General features: G+C 38.9%; 1 protein-coding gene across 1 annotated transcript in view; it reads left to right on the top strand.

The window, feature by feature from the left end:
• LOC138838813 (cullin-5) overlaps nt 1–15,067 on the top strand; it is a 53,576-nt gene extending 38,509 nt beyond the window's left edge. Inside the window, exons 12-19 of the mRNA XM_070038166.1 lie at nt 674–806; nt 2,865–2,996; nt 5,436–5,559; nt 6,355–6,530; nt 7,047–7,208; nt 8,709–8,827; nt 10,185–10,308; nt 11,574–15,067. Of these exons, the coding sequence (XP_069894267.1) occupies nt 674–806; nt 2,865–2,996; nt 5,436–5,559; nt 6,355–6,530; nt 7,047–7,208; nt 8,709–8,827; nt 10,185–10,308; nt 11,574–11,768 (1,165 nt within the window). The 3' untranslated portion in view covers nt 11,769–15,067. The remainder of the gene's footprint in view (nt 1–673; nt 807–2,864; nt 2,997–5,435; nt 5,560–6,354; nt 6,531–7,046; nt 7,209–8,708; nt 8,828–10,184; nt 10,309–11,573) is intronic.
• Nucleotides 15,068–17,179: the final 2,112 nt, after the last annotated feature.

The raw sequence follows: 17,179 nt of genomic DNA, 5'->3' as shown, positions 1-17,179 counted from the left end.
GTTGTGGGGCCTGAACTGTGGGCCTGGGCGCTGTCCCTCAGCTCTTCAGCTCAAGGCTAGCACTCTACCACTTGAGCCACAGTGCCACTTCCAGCTTTTCTTTTTCTTCTGCTTATGTGGTGCTGAGGAATCAAACGCAGGGCCTCCTGCATGCAAGGCAAGCGCTCTACCACTGAGCCACCTTCCTAGCCCGATCCCAAACTTTTGATCTTGTTTCTTCCTCCTAACTACTAAGATCAAGTGTGTGCGAGCATTCCTGGCTAGATTTTTTTTTTAAACTAGGACTTGAACTCAGGGCCTGAGTTCTAGCTGCTCAGGAGGCTGAGATTTGAGGATCGTGGTTCAAAACCATCCCGAGTAGGAGCATCCATGAGACTCTTATCTCCAATTAATCACCAAAAAGCTTGGTGGAATGGAGCTGTGGCTCAAATTTTAGAGTGCTAGCCTTCAGCACAAAAGCTCAGGGATAGTGCCCAGGCCCTGAGTTCAACCCCCAGGATTGACAAAAAAAGTTATATACTCTAGACATTGTACTCATATAAGTATCAGCCTTAATTACTATTTGTCATAAGAGCTTTTTAAATGATTCAATAAAAGTAAGTAGTTTGTGAAAAATTGGGTTTAGAAAAGCAATATTTGCTAACATCAATTTTCATCAACTTTTTTTTTCTAGAGTGGGATTGAAAACTCAACCTGAATCAAAATGCCCTGAGTTACTTGCCAATTACTGTGACATGTTGCTGAGAAAAACACCATTAAGCAAAAAACTAACCTCTGAAGAAATTGAAGCAAAGCTCAAAGAAGTGGTACATAGTTTTTTTTTTTAATATATATCAAAAAAATTTTTTTTAAGACCAGAGAAAGATTTATGACTTGTAGTGGTAAGGAGAGCACAGCAGTTATTTTCAAAGCAATTCCCTGCAACACAGGCAAACATGAAGGTCTTCTGTATTTCTGTTTTGTGGGTTTTTCTTAGTGCCAGTCCTGGGGCTTGAATTCAGCCTGGATGCTGTCCCTGAGCCTCTTGTGCTCAAGGCTGGTGGTCTACTGCTTAAGCCACAGTGCTTTTTCTGAGTAGTTTATTGGAGATAAGAGTCTCGCAGAATTTCCTGCCCAGGCTGGCTTCTAACTGCGATCCTCACATCTCATCCTCCTGAGTAGGATTACAGGCATGAGTCAGTGGTACCTAGCTTGTGTTTCAGATTTTCTAATTATCTTACTTTGAGCATTTTGCTTTTTAGACATTCTGTAATATCAGAAAAGTTTTTAAGCAATTGTTATTATGAACTTTGCTGCTGCTGTAGCTCTATAGGATATTTATTTATTTTGTCTATGGCGGGGGGAGGGGGCTAAGGTGGGCTTGAACTCTGGGCCTGGTGCTGTTCGTGAGCTCAAGGTGAGAGCTCTACCACTTGAGCCACAGTGCCACTTCCAGTTTTCAGGTTGTTAATTGGAGATAAAAGTCTCATGGACTTTCCTGCTTGGGCTGGCTTTGAACCGTGATCCTCGTTCTCAGTCTCCTGAGTAGCTAGGATTACAGGCGTGAGCCACTGACACCCAGCAAAAGGTATTTATTTTTTCTAACAAAGAAATTTTATTCTATAGTTGTCTGAAAGGAAAATAATCTAGTCTTTCCCTCCTCTCAGTTTTTGGTGATGGTGTAGACCTTATACTTGCTAGATGAGCACTGTACTACTGAGCTGCATGCCATCCATTAGGTTTTTGAAATGGGGTCTTTCTTGTGGTTGTTCTTCTTTTTTTTCCTCTCTCTTTTTATTTTTGGTGGGGAGGCTTGAACTTGGGGCCAAGGTGCTGTCCCTAAACTTTTACTCAAATCTAGCACTCTACCACTTTGAGCCACAGCTCTACTGGGACTTTTCTGCTCACACTGGCTTTAAATTGTGATCCTCAGATCACAGCCTTTTGAATAACTAGGATTATAGGCTACCAGCACCTGGCATCTTTGTTGTTTTGTAACTCAGGCTAACCTTGAACTTAGTATGTTGCTCATACTGGCCTTAAACTAGAGATTATTCTGCCTCCACTTTCTGCCCCCATCTCTTTATTCTTTTAGGTTATTAAGTTTTAGCTCCTGTTAAAGGATAAAAGGGGAAGAAGACTCCATAGGTTTGGAGTGGTAATTGAGAAATTAGAAGTTTTTCATGAAGTTTTTTACTCCTTTTTGTAAGAGTCCCCAAGATAGGGACTCTTAGATAGTAGATAGATGTTAGTTCCTTGCCTATATTTATTTTTTTGGACTCTTGCTAAGTTAGTGAAGTCTAAGAATGCAAAGAGGAAAAATAATTAAATGAGATAGAACAAATATAGGCAGAAAAGGCCCAGGGGGGAAAAAAGAGAAAGGGAAGCTAAGGCTGAGAATGTGGCTTAGTGGTGGAGTGCTTGCCTAGCAAGCATGAAGTCCTGGGTTCAATTCCTCAGTACACCTAAACAGAAAAAGCCAGAAGTGGTGCTGTGGTTCAAGTGGTAGAATACTAGCCATGAGCAAAAGAAGCTAGGGGACAGTGCCCAGGTCCTGAGTGTAAGCCTCGGGACTGGCAAAAAAAAAAAAAGGGGTGTGTGTGTGTGAAGCTAATAAGTAGAAAATTGGGGGGGAAAACTGTTGATTTTTATGTAAACTATTGTCACATTTATGTAAAATATGGAAAACTGATGTAGTTATTTGATTATAATCTCAACTAACTTGGAAGTGTGCACCAGGGCTGGTTATATTTCCAAGGTGACTAATTTACTTGCCTCTTATGTAAAATTTCTGCATTTTGATAAGTAGGAGCTACAGACATGTCTAAATGAGGGAGATGGCTCATAATATGTAAGAATTGGAAGTAACTTTGTTTTCTTTACAGCTTTTGGTACTTAAATATGTGCAGAACAAAGACGTTTTTATGAGGTACCACAAAGCTCATTTGACACGACGTCTTATATTAGACATCTCTGCTGATAGTGAAATTGAAGAAAATATGGTAGAGTGGCTAAGAGTAAGTAAACTATTTTTATTTATTTATTTATTTTTATTTTTTATTTTTTGTCAGTTGTGAAGCTTGAAGTCTGGGCCTGGTCGCTGTCCCTGCGCTCTTCAGCTCAGGGTGAACGCTCTACAGCTTGAGCCACAGCACCACTTCCAGTTTTCTGGTGGTTTATTGGAGATAGGAGTCTCATGGAGTTTCCTGCCCGGGCTGGCTTTGAATTGCAATCCTCAGATCTCAGCCTCCTGAGCAGCTAGGATTACAGGTGTGAGCCACCAGCGCCTGGCTTATTTTTTAATATTTAGTGTTCTTACATAGCACATGGTGCCCGGCTTATTTTTTAATATTTAGTGTTCTTACATAGCACATGATTTGTATGTCTGCATGAGTAATATAGTTTGGTGTTACTGTTAATGTCAAAGAAGTAGGAATCATAAGAACACAGCATTAAGTATATAAAATTATATCCATTAAAGTTCTTTTTTTTTTTTTTTTAATATTTATTTTGGGTCCGGTCGTGGGGGCTGAACTCTGGGCCTGGGTGCTGTCCCTCAGCTCTTCTGCTCAAGGCTAGCACTCTACCACTTGAGCCACAGTGCCACTTCCGGCTTTTTTTCTTTTTGCTTATGTGGTACTGGGGAATCGAACCCAGGGCCTCATGCGTGCAAGGCAAGCACTCTACCACTGAGCCACCTTCCCAGCCCCAGTTCATTTTCTTAATACATTCTAATTCTGCACTTGTTTCTGATTTTTTTTTTTTATTGTTTGACTACTGATTGTACTCTTTGATTTAAACTGACTTTATTAAGTAGGCTTGAGGACAAATTGTTCATTTGTCCTTAATTTTCATTTGTAGAAAGGTTCTTTACATAGTAGCTACCTAAGGTAGTCAATGTTATTTATAACTAAACACCCATATAAGAATATTTTAACATTTGTTCCTTTCAGTTCATTTTAATAATGGCATTTGAATTTTATTAAAATGAATGTTCTTTGTATACAGAGAGCAATTTTAAACTTTGAGTACTCATGCTTTGGCAGTGTGGGGTCATAAAAACTACTGTGCTAACTGGAACTGCTCAGGAGGAACAATAATGATTTTTAAAAAAATCAATACTGTTTGCAATTTCTTTTGTCTTTTGTTTTTTTCTCTTCTTGTTTATTCCCTGTAGTCCCTATTTCTGATTTTGGTACCCTTTGTATATATGTTTATCTGATGGTAGAAACGGTAGGACAAAGTATGAGCCAGTGCAGCTGAGATGCTCACTAGACACTATGTTAGAAATGAACTTTATAATGTGTGTGGGAGGGGAATGGGTGGGGAGGGAAAGTAGGAGAGAACAAGAGGGATTAACACTGTTGGAAATGTAATCTACTGACTACCTTATGTAACTATAACCCCTTTGTGTATCACCTTTACAATAAAAATAATTTTTTTTTAATCGAAAGTTTCACTCAAAAGTTACTGTACCAGAGCTGGGTACTGGTGGCTCATTTCTGTAATTTTAGCTACTCAGGAAGCTGAGATTTTAGGAATGAGAAAGCCAGCCTGACAGGAAAGACCAAAGAGATTGGGGGGGGGGCTGGTGTGTGTGTGTGTGTGTGTGTGTGTGTGTGTGTGTGTGTGTGTGTGTGTGTGTGTGTGTGTGTGTGTGTGTGTGTGTGTGTGTGTGTGTGTGTGTGTGTGTGTGTGTGTGTGTGTGTGTGTGTGTGTGTGTGTGTGTGTGTGTGTGGTACTGGAGTTTGCATACAGGTCATTCGCTTTGTGTGTGCTTGAGACTAATGCTCTGTCACTTGAACCACAGCTCACTTCTGGCCCTTTGTAATGAATTGGAACTAAGAGTCTCAAGGACTTTTTCTGCCCAGGCTGGCTTTGAACCATAATCCTCAGATCTCAGCCTCCTGAGTAGCTAGCGCCACTTTTTATTTGAGTAAAGTTTTGTGTTTGGATAACGGATTGAGATGTGCTTCTGGGTTTTTGTTGTCTTCTGTTTGTTTGTTTTATTCCAGTACTGATGCTTAGACTCAGTGACTTGCACAAGGCAAATGCTGTACTACTGTGCTATTCTTCCAGTCTGTGGTTACGTTTTTTCATAATATGTGGATTGAGGGGCTAAGAATGAAGTTTATTCTTCATGCAGGCATATTTATCAATCTAGTAGCATCTGAAGTTGAGGGGAGTTGTTAGTAATGAATATTAACTATATTGTAGTAACTGATGGCATACATGTTGCTACTGTGCAAATCAAGAACTGCCTGTACCAACCTACTTAGTTTCGAAGAATCAAATTTAATAGGTATTTGACTATAATTAACATTCTTAGAAACATCCCTCTGGATAAGAAATTTGTATTAATAAGCATCTAAGACAGTTTTGTTAACACTTTTTACACTTTATCCTTGTAGTATAACAAATTACATATTATTTCTTTCTGTGTTTGATTTTTGTAGGAAGTTGGTATGCCAGCAGATTACGTAAACAAGCTTGCTAGAATGTTTCAGGACATAAAGGTATCTGAAGATCTGAACCAGGCTTTTAAGGAAATGCACAAAAATAATAAATTGGCTTTACCAGGTATTATTTTATTATTACACATAAAGTATTTTTAAACTTTTTCTGAAAGAATGTCTTTTCTATTTACTAAGAATAGATGTACCTGGTGCTGGTGGCTGAAGCCTGTAATCCTAGCTACTCAGGAGGCTGAGATCTGAGGATTGCAGTTCAAAGCCAACCTAAGCAGGAACATCCCTGAGACTCTTATCTCCAGTTAACCACCAGAAAACCAGAAGTGGCATGTGGTTCAAGTGGCAGAGCACTAGCCTTGAGCTGAAGAGCTGAGGTCCAGTGCCCAGGCCCAGAGTTGAAGTCCCATGACCAATAAAATAAATAGATGTGAGACCTGGTGTTGGTGGCTCATACCTGTAATCCTAGCTACACAAGGAGCTGAGATCTGAGGATCCCAGTTCTAAGCCAGCCCAGGCAGGAAAATCTTATTGTCATTAAACTATGAAAAAAGCTGGGAGTGGAGTTGTGGCTCAAGTGGCAGAGTGATAGCCTTGAGCATAAAAAGCTCACGGACAGGGACCAGGCCCTCAGTTCAAGTCCTAGGACTGGCACAATAAAGCACCACCAGAAGGAAAATAGATGTTAGCAGTAATAGATCCAAGGATGTAATGAAGTCCATATTCCTTAGAGATAGCTGTCAAGGCCTAGTGGTAGATTTGGAAATCTTACTTAGAAACAAGGATACTTTTAACAAAACCTTCTGTCTTATTTGTTTCACTGAAACTTAATCTCTACTATTTATTTTGAATTGTATCCATTATCAGGATTATTTATATTTTACACTTTCTGATTTCTTACTTTTAGCTGACTCAGTTAATATCAAGATTCTGAATGCTGGTGCCTGGTCAAGAAGTTCTGAGAAAGTCTTTGTCTCACTTCCTACTGAACTGGAAGATTTGATTCCTGAAGTAGAAGAATTTTACAAAAAAAATCATAGTGGTAGGAAATTACACTGGCATCATCTCATGTCAAATGGAATTGTAAGTAGATGGTGTGTTGGTTCAGTTAATTTGGGTAAAAGTAGAAAGACTTCAAAAATGGGCACCAGTACAGAATAGATTTTTTTTTTTTCGTTTCCACATAGAAAGTGTAATGGATTTATCCATGAAATTGGTAGGGATGTAGTCTTCGGACTGCATCGTTATGCCTACTGTATTCCACAGCCCTTGTGTATAGAATTCAGTTTGATTCCCACTGTGTGTCTTCCTGTGCACAGGAAGGGAATGGAGAAGATGGACATGTTGTGAATATTTTCCCATTTCTCATTGTAGCACATTAGAGCGAATGCAATCATGTGGGCACATTTTACTATAGGGAAGGCCAGGAGATGAGTCTCCTAAACTGAGGCCTGCTAAAATTTCTGTTCCTATGGGAGACAGGAAGAATAGACAAAATGTAGTATTTTTCACATGCAACGTGTGTAACATTTTATTGACTAGTTGGTAATCATCATGAAGAGATTTTGTGCTAACTAAAGTCTGTTTTCTCTTCTGTAGATAACATTTAAGAATGAAGTAGGTCAATATGACTTGGAGGTGACCACGTTTCAGTTGGCTGTGTTGTTTGCATGGAACCAAAGACCTAGAGAGAAAATCAGCTTTGAAAATCTAAAACTTGCAACTGAACTTCCAGATGCTGAACTTAGAAGGACTTTATGGGTTTGTTTTAAATTTTGTGTCATTGCATGCATGCATGCATACATCCATCCATCCATCCATACATACATACATACATACACACATACATACATATATACATATACATACACATACACACACACACATATGATTGGCCTGTAGTAATTTGTCTTTTGGTGTCAAATCCAATGCTGCCTTTTTTTTTTTTTTTTCTGTCAGTCTTGGGGGCTTGAACTCGGCCTGGGCATTGTCCCCAAGCTTCTTTTGCTCAAGACCAGCACTCTACCACTTGAGCCACAGCATCACTTCTGCTTTTTTCTGTGTATATGGTATTGAGGAATGGAGCCCAGGGCTTTATGCATATGAGGCAAGCACTGTACCACTAAGCCACATTTCCATCTCAAATCCAGTACTTTCTATACACTGTTCACACTGTTCCACCAAGCTATTTACCCAACCCCTGACATTTGTGAATTCATGACACTCAAGGTGACATAACCAAGAAAAATACTAAATGAGGTTTTTTGTTTTGTTTTGTTTTGTTTTGTTTTTGGGTCCAGTCATGGCCTGAACTCTGGGCCTGGGCGCTGTCCCTCAGCTCTTCAGCTCAAGGCTAGCGCTCTACCACTAGAGCCACAGTGCCACTTCCAGCTTTTTTCTTTTTGCTTATGTGGTGCTAAGGAATTGAACCCAGGGCCTCAGGCATGCAAGGCAAGCACTCTACCACTGAGCCACCTTCCCAGCCCTAAATGAGGTTTTTATGGAGAAAAGAAATTGAAAATATACAAGTTACTAAGAAAGGCAAAAAAGAGGTAAAGATTCAGTTGGCATTTAAATATTGTTTGTGAGGAGTCTGACCAAACATAAATACTATACTATTTCTGTACTGACCTTGTGTTCAAAATTTTATGACGAAAAATCCAAGAGTTAGAAAAATTGGGATTTGTTCTTTTTTACGATTTGTGAAAGTTGCTTATTAGCTTTATACTTCAACTTCATTTTGCTTCTCCTCATATAAGTTTATTGTAAACGCCAGAATAGATTGTGTCCTCTGGAGATTGCTTTGATCCTATGTAACTAACTCTTACTTCTTCTATTTCCATAAAGAGAACATTTACTGTTCCTCATAACCAGCTCTTTTATCCTCCTTTTACATTATATCCTTGTATTCTTAATTTTTTGGAAGTACACATAAAAGGTTGCATTGTGGGCTGGGAAGGTGGCTCAGTGTTAGAGTGCTTGCCTTGCGTGCATGAGGCCCTGGGTTTGATTCTTCAGTACCACATAAGCAGAAAAAGCCAGAAGTGGCGCTGTGGCTCAAGTGGTAGAGGCTAGCCTTGAACTGTAGAACTGAGGGACAGTGCCCAGACCCAGAGTTCAGGCCCCACAACCGACCAAAAAAAAAAAAAAGGTTGCATTGTAAATTTGTGTTTATACTCTCCAACATACTTCATGTTGGAGAGTTGATTTAGCATTCTATACTGTTTGTGGATCCTAATTGTTTCTTTTCATTCTTCATAGTCTTTAGTAGCTTTTCCAAAGCTCAAACGGCAAGTTTTATTGTACGAACCTCAAGTCAATTCACCCAAAGATTTTACAGAAGGTACCCTCTTCTCAGTGAACCAGGAATTCAGCTTAATGTAAGGTTAATTTGATTGAAAATAAAAATCTCATTTGAATTTTACTATTTTTTTGTTTTTAACAAAATGTTTTCCTTACATGATATTTAAAGCAATAATTGTTTACTACCATTCTAAACTTACTATAGTGGTTTGTGTTTGTGTGTGTGTGTATATTTTTCATGTACTACCTCTGTCTGGGCAGTGTGTGTGTATGTGTGTGTGTGTCTGTGTCTGTGTGTGTATGTGTATTTTGTATGTATTACATGTGCCAGTACTAGAGCTGGAATTCAGGGCAGGGCCTTGAGCTTTCATTTGGCTTTACCACTTGAACCAAACTTCCAGTTCCAGCTTTTTGCTGGTTAGTTGGAAATAAGAGTCTCTTAGGTTATCTGCCAAAAAGCATCGAGCCAGCTGCCGGTGGCTCACATCTGTAATCCTAGCTACTCAGGAGGCTGAGATCTGAGAATCATGGTTCAAAGCCAGCCTGGGCAGGAAACTCTGTGAAATTCTTATCTCCGATAAACTATCAGAAAACCAGAAGTGGCGTTGTAGCTCAAATGATAGAACGCTAGCCTTGAGGTGAAGAGCTGAGGGACAGCGTTTAGGTCCAGAGTTCAAGCCCCACGACTGACCAAAATAAAAAAAAAAGCATCGGGGCTGGGAAGGTGGTTCAGTGGTAGAGTACTTGCCTTGCATGCCTGAGGCCCTGGGTTCGATTCCTCAGCACCACATAAGCAAAAAAGAAAAAAGCCGGAAGTGGCACTGTAGCTCAAGTGGTAGAGCGCTAGCCTTGAGCTGAAGAGCTGAGGGACAGCGCCCAGGCCCAGAGTTCAGGCCCCACGACCGGACCCCAAAAAAAAGCATCAAAAAGTCCATAGAATTTTTCAGTTTCATCTGAGACAGTGTCACTGTGTAGCCCAATCTGACCTCAGATTTGCTCTGTATGTACCATACCCCACTCTATCCCTAAGTTGCCATCCTCCCAAGTGCTGGAATTGTAGTCATGAGTCACCACACTCAGCATAGATTTTTTGTTTTGTTTCTGTGGAACCACCATTGTCCAGACGTCAGCCTGGACATGTATCTGGGACAATAGGCGCATACATTGTGCCCAGCTGTTGGTTGATATGCCCAGCCTATCTACACCTAGGCTGTCCTCAAACATAATCTGTCTCAGCCTCCCAAGTAGTTAGGATTTAAGCTTTGAGCCACTAGTGTCCAGCTTAGAATTTGTTTTAGATAAAGTTGTACATTGGTTGTTACTTCTTAAAATTTTTGAATATTAATCTTCAGTGTATTCCTAAGTTTTTCTCAGTCACTTTCTGTGTAATGTTTTATTACTCTTCATCATGAAAATTTTTAAATGTTTTTACAGAAAAAATGCAAAAGTTCAGAAAAGGGGTAAAATCAACTTAATTGGACGCTTGCAGTTAACTACAGAAAGAATGAGAGAAGAGGAGAATGAAGGAATAGTTCAGCTAAGAATATTAAGAACCCAGGTTTGTGATGTTCAGAATCTCTAAATATCAAAGCCTCTTTTTCAGTCTTCAAACTTCGTTTGAATTTAGAAGTATTTAGGTTATTTATCCTGTTTTAAAAAAGAACTGATTTTCATTTAACTGGAATTTAAAAATTAAATTTATTAAATTGCATTTAGCTGAAACTTAAATAAAACTAATAATTATTATTTACTGCTAACAGAGGTGTCTCTGTAGCTTGGTGGTCTCCAGCAGATTCTACTCTGTTGGTTGCCTAAAACCTTGGTTTTATGTTATGGTACCTTTTGGCTCCACCTGAATAAATGTATTTTAACAATGTTTACATATTATAAGATTGAAACACTTTCAGTTGTATTTTATTTCTAGAGCTCTAATTCTATTTTAATACGTATTTATGGAAACTTATTTAGATACAATTTTTTTTCCGAATTCTGTCTCTTTCCCTTTCTCCCTCTCTCTCCTGTGTGTGTGCACACATGTGTTATATATGCTGGTCCTAGGGCTTGAACTCAGAGCCTGGGTGCTATCCCAAAGCTTTTCTCTGCTTAAGCTAGCAGTCTGCCACTTGAGCCACAGCTCTAGTTCTGGCTTTTTGGTGTTTATTTGGAGATAAGAGTCTCACTTTGCTACTCAGGCTGGCTTCGAACCCTAATCTACAGATCTCAGCCTCCTAAGTAGCTAAGATTACAGGTGTGAGCTATTGGTGCCTGGCAAGAAATGTACACAATGTGGGAAAAAGAAATGGAAAAGTCTCTCTATATAAATAATTAGCTGGGCTGGGAAGGTGGCTCAGTGGTAGAGCGCTTGCCTTACATGCCAGAGGCCCTGGGTTCGATTCCTCAGCACCACATACGCAAAAAGAAAAAAGCCGGAAGTGGCACTGTGGCTCAAGTGGTAGAGTGCTAGCCTTGACTGAAGAGCTGAGGGACAGCACCCAGGCCCAGAGTTCAGGCCCCACGACCGGACCCAAAAAAACAAACAAACAAATAAATAATTAGCTGTTTTTTTTTCCCAGCAGAGAGGTCATGAATAACATTGCTTTTCCTTAATTGCAAAATCTGTATTAGCAGATTTTTTTTTTAGTTTTGGGTCTGAAAAGAATATTTTTATTTGTTAAGTAAATGTTGGTCTCAGTATTAAGCTATAGTGATTTCTGTTTGGTAGATGTTGGATAGAAGATCAAGTATTCATAAAGAGTCGCTTTTTGTGTTGCTCTACTTAAATAAGCTTATTATACTAATACTCTTATCTTATTTTTCTTTTAGGAAGCCATCATACAAATAATGAAAATGAGAAAGAAAATTAGTAATGCTCAACTGCAGACTGAATTAGTAGAAATTTTGAAAAACATGTTCTTGCCACAAAAGAAAATGATAAAAGAACAAATAGAATGGCTAATAGAGCACAAGTACATCAGAAGAGATGAATCGGACATCAACACTTTCATATATATGGCATAGTTCTGAATATCATGGACGATGTTAAGAACCCAGATTTTGAAGTGCTTGGGCAGAAGTTGTCTCAGTTTGAGCTGGAGAAAGGTTTATTTGGACTTGGATAACATAAATATTAAAATCTCTGCCTTACCTTACAGAACAACTATATTTTGCCAATCCCATTAGGTAGCATGGTGGCACTCCTTCATGCGGCACACTCTGCCAGCATGCTGTTCTGCGGAGAAACTTGCACTCATGAAGAGCCATTATGAACTTCTAAAAGTGAATTTGTATTTACCCGCCAGGAGAAGTTCAGTTGAGAAGGGTGAGGACAGGGTTCTAGTTGCTTTTCTCTCTTTTTTTCCTCTTAAAAACATGTACTTGCACAAGGAAGGATATTCAGATTCATGCACTGAAAAGTACTGTTGTCTTTTGTTTTACAAAATTCAATTAAAACTCTTGGTTTTTAATGGCAGAATGAGCTGGTCAGCACCACACTGGGAGAGGGCAGATGAAGGCAAGAAGATGAAGATTAGTTAGCAGGGTGATTATTTGTTCACACGCTGCTTTCAGTTGAACAACTGCATTTCAGTGGTGACCTCAAAAATCTCCACCTTACAAATATTGGTTTTCTTATGCAGGAGATGACTGTCTTAGTTAATTCGTTGAGTGAGCAGTAATTTTGTTCTTTTTTCATCTTATATGGCTGGAGGGCTTGTGAAAAAGTGAAGCTTGTTGATTGTTGCTTCAGTTGTTAAAATTTTATGGAAATAGATCATTATGATTACAGAGTCAAGCAAAAACATTGAGTGTGTTTACTAACACTTAATATTTATAGTCCTAATATTTATTATGCCATATCTCAGTTTCTGAAAATGCAGAAATCTCCTGCTCTACTACAGTGCAGTTGTGGAACTGATCTCTTAAGGTACAACTGTTTCGGTATTTCAGTCTCATGAGTAAGGAATTATAGCCTCAGGTTTCTGGGGAAAAAAGTTGTTCTCTTTTAAAAAGTAATGGTTGCCAGTCATCTGGGAGGAAGAGGAAAACCACAACATATGACCCCAAAAGCATAAGCAAAGTTGTTACAATCTCAATAGGAGCAGAAAACTTGCCAAATATGTACATATATATTTATATATTTTAAAAATAAACATTTTTTTAAGATGTCCAGAAGGCAACACTTCACTTGTTCCTTTCAGTCAATCCAAAGCAGCAGCCTGTTGGTTGCTAGCCGCGTACTCAGCAGCGGAAATGTCAAGGACTGGAGGATTGAACCACTAAAAAGTCAACAATTTATTCCTCATTGGGAAAGAATGGCTCAACATGGATTTTATTCACTGTGGTGCACGTTTCAAATTTTCTTGCAGTTTGCTTTTTATCTTTTTGGATGTTCAATTATATTTTAAAGTATGGTTTTGGAGCTAGAAAAAAAATGGAGCACTGAGAAGCATACAGTATTATTTTGTAGCAGAATGTTTTGAGAGCATTTCATGGAATCTGTTGTAATCCCAGAAGTTTTGTGAGCTCCCTGCTAGAAGGAAGAGAAAGTAAGCTTAAAACAGTAAAGTTTTGCTGGTTCTAGTCAGTTATCTGTTCTGAAATTCATAGGAAATTGGAGTTTTGTTTATAATTTAAAATCCTAAACTTCAACTCTAAGGTAGGAATTATTAGACAAAGCATATTGTGAAGGATTAATGTAGTACTCATTGTTTTCTCTAATTAGATGACTGCTGACAGTGGATAAATTTACAATTTAGAGGAAATAATTTTGTAATGATTGTGGCCCTTATGTAATGAATCGTTTGGTATTGACATTTGTCCCTTAATAGGAATGCCAGGAAAGGAGGAAGCATAATCATTTTGGTCATTTAACTTAAGAACAAGAGCCAGGATGTTTTGATTTATGAAGGAAACTTTAATGCAAAATGGGTAACACTAAATCCATAGCAAAGTTTTCTATTAAATTTTTTATAAATTTTTAATAGCTAATTATGTCCTGATTGTATTTTGGGAAATGAACAACAGCAAATACTGTCAACTTAGACTTTTCACCCCCCACCTTTTTTTTGGGGAGGGGTATGTATGCAGAAGTTCAACTACTTTTTGGTGTTTGTCAAGACCATTGTTTAATTTCCTTTGTTTTGACAATAGAGCTGTTAATTTAAAAAAGAATAAAAAATATCAAACACTGCTGTGGAATATGCTAAAGGTACCATATCACAGTATTCATCAGGTCCCTTCTCAGCACTGAAGTGCTGAGAGAGCAGAGGTGAAATGATGTCATTGCGAGAGAAAAAAATGTGACCCTTCCTGCTCCAACACTTTATATTGTTATTTAATGAGTAGTGTAACGGGAATATACTTCAGGTGAATTTAAGTTTTGAACATTCATCTTGTTATTTAAAGATGAAGTCAATTATGCCAGGTGTGATGGTATGCATCTTTAATCCCAGTGCTCAAGGAGGCTGGGGCTGGAGGAAAGAGTTTAAAGCCAGCCTGGATGACATAGTGTGTCTCTGTCTCCAAAAACAAAAGAAGAGATGGAGCAATCGGAAAATGTTAACCTTGTTTGAAACCCCATTGTGAGAATAAGTAGACACAAAACAAATTTTGAAAAATGATAATGACAATTTTGATGCTAGCATAAATATTTGAATGTTATTGCACCAATAATTCAATGAGGATCTTGGAGTAAATTCTGAAGTCTTCCAATTTTTACATTTATTGGAGAGGTTCCTGAGTTTCCCAAACCATTTAAGTAAGTCTGTTTTGTGCATAAATGTTAACATTTCCAAAAAATGAAAGTTTATTTCACTTTTTATTAAGTTTAATACAAAATATGACCCAGTAGCTAAAAGGGATTTTGCATTATTTTCAGTATATATCATTAGCTCTGCTCAAAGGGCAAATTTTAGAATTCAATTTGGGTGAAAGATTTGCTTGTTTTACAGAAGATTTTTGCTATCTTAGACTCAAGCTGGTTTTTCTATTCTCATGTAAATGACTGGATGCTGTCTTACAAATTCCTCCAAGGTCATGGTTGGGAAGTAGCACATTGTGTGAGAGCTTTCCTGTCATCTACACTGTCGTCTGGAGTGTTGAACAAACTTGAGTTCCTGAGGCCTGTTCTGTCCTCATGGTCTGTTCGTCTTGAATGTGCGCCACTACATACCGAGATGAGAATGCTGTATGATTTTAATGGTAGTTTCTGTATGCAGTAGGCCAAAATATTTTGATGAACTGCTTAATTTTTTGGATTTTATTTTTTAAGTTGTATAATTTATTTTCTTGCAAAATAAAAAATGTAATATAAAAGCGTTCACTTACCCAGAATATATCAATGTTATTGTAAAATAACATCCAGTCTTAGATACCAGAAATAGGAAAATACCTATTTCTTTTAGAATTCAAGTTCTACTTTAAATGAAAACAGGACTGTTTGCTGGGCAAAGGTGACTCACACCTGTAACCCTCAATTACACTTTGAAGCCAGCCTGGGCTGGAAAGTCCTCCAGTTAGCCACCATAAAAGGCTGAAAGTGGAGCTGTGGCTTAAGCGTCCTGACCTTGAGCACAAAAGCTTAGGGACAGCGCCCAGGCCCTGAGTTTGCCACTTCTAAGAAACCACTGTGAGGCTCATGGGTATTAGAGAAATGGAAGGTTTACAGTGTACGTTGCAAGGTTAATATTTGCCCTAAGTGGAGCTATTAGCTAGGTGTCCTTGAATTTAGGCAATGTCAGAATCCAAAATGAACTTCCTTTTGAAAGATTGAAGCCCCACTTCCCTGTCCCAGGGGTGAGTGGGGCATAGTTGGAGGGGTGCAGCACATCACAGGACAAACCCTGTAACTCCCAATTCTGTTCCACTTAGTGTTTCCCACATGTTTTCTAGACTGGTGATCTCACATTTAACTCCTTCAACTAGTTGCTCTAACTCCAAATTCTGTGCATCTGGGATGATTTCTAATTCTTTAGAAATGTATACAGAAGATAAGATTTAACATTTAGGGTATCTAAACTGCCCCAAAGATAGACTGGTGTGGTGCAGTTACTCAGGATTCTCTGTTTTGAGACAGTGTCCTGTTCTATAGCCCAGGCTGGCCTAGAATTCATGATCTTCCTGCCTCAATCTCCTAAATGCTGGCATTACATGCCTGTACCACCATGCTTATTTACTATTATTACTATTTTTTTGGGGGGGGGGTCCAGTCGTGGGGCCTGAACTCTGGGCCTGGGCGCTGTCCCTCAGCTCAAGGCTAGCACTCTACCACTTGAGCCACAGTGCCACTTCTGGCTTTTTTTCTTTTTGCTTATGTGGTGCTGAGGAATCGAACCCAGGGCTTCAGGCATGCAAGGCAAGCGCTCTACCACTGAGCCACCTTCCCAGCCCCGCTTATTTACTCTTAATTTGAGTTAAGCTATAAAGAGCACCTTGCCTGTGGAAGCTCTGGAAGTAAATTCATCTTGCCTGTGGAAGCTCTGGAAGTAAATTCATCTTGCCTGAGGTAGCTCTGGAAGTAAATTCATTGTTCTTCCTCACATGTTCCTAAATACCTCAGAAGTCATGAAGCTCTCCTGACCAACAAGTGACAGGATTTCCTGGTAGTGCTGTGGTGATGGAGATGCCTAATCAGAATGACCTCTGTCTTGCTTGAGCAGGTCTCTCCTAATACCAAAAGAAAAAAAAAAAAAAAAAAAAAGGAGATGACATTCCTTAATGCAGAGGGGTTTATGGCGATGAACCTGTTACATAACTGGCCTATATTAACCACAAAAGTAGCCATTATAAGTAGTTACTTTTTACTTGGTGCCCTGACAGAACTGGTGCCAGTCACCAGCTTTGGCAGCCTGTCAAAACTGACAATCTTGTGCCAGACATAGTAAAGCACACCTATAATCCCACCACTTGGGAGGCTGAAGCAGGAAAGGGGTTTCCACTTGAAGGGCAGCCTAGGCTATGTAGCAAGATCCTATGTCAGCAAGCAAACAAAAACACTGGCAATTAACATTTATTAAACCAGACTAGTGGTTTCAAGATGTATCTTTTAAAATTCAACCTTTTCAATTAGGAATATACATATATATGTGCACATATATATACACATGCACACATATATTACATAACATGCTATATTATAACGATTTAGCTGGGTGTTGGTGGCTTACACCTATATTCCTAGCTACTGAGGAGACAGATCTGAGGATCTTGGTTCAAAGTCGGCCAGAGCAGGGAATTCTATGAAACATCTCCAATTAACCACCAAGAAGCTGGATGGAAAGGGAGTTGTGGCTTTCATGGTAGAGTGCTAGGCTTGAGCGAAAAGGCACAGGGACAACATCAGGGCCTGAGCAAGCATCAGCACCAAAAAACAAATAAGTATTTTTAAAGTTACGTATTTATACATACAAACGGTAAGTCTATATTGAGAAATC

Source organism: Dipodomys merriami, unplaced genomic scaffold (assembly GCF_024711535.1).
Source record: "Dipodomys merriami isolate MVZ:Mamm:240054 unplaced genomic scaffold, mDipMer1.0.p SCAF_29, whole genome shotgun sequence".
Taxonomy (NCBI): domain Eukaryota; kingdom Metazoa; phylum Chordata; class Mammalia; order Rodentia; family Heteromyidae; genus Dipodomys; species Dipodomys merriami.
Note: the sequence above shows the minus strand (reverse complement) of the source record. Positions and strands in the feature narration are given on the sequence as shown.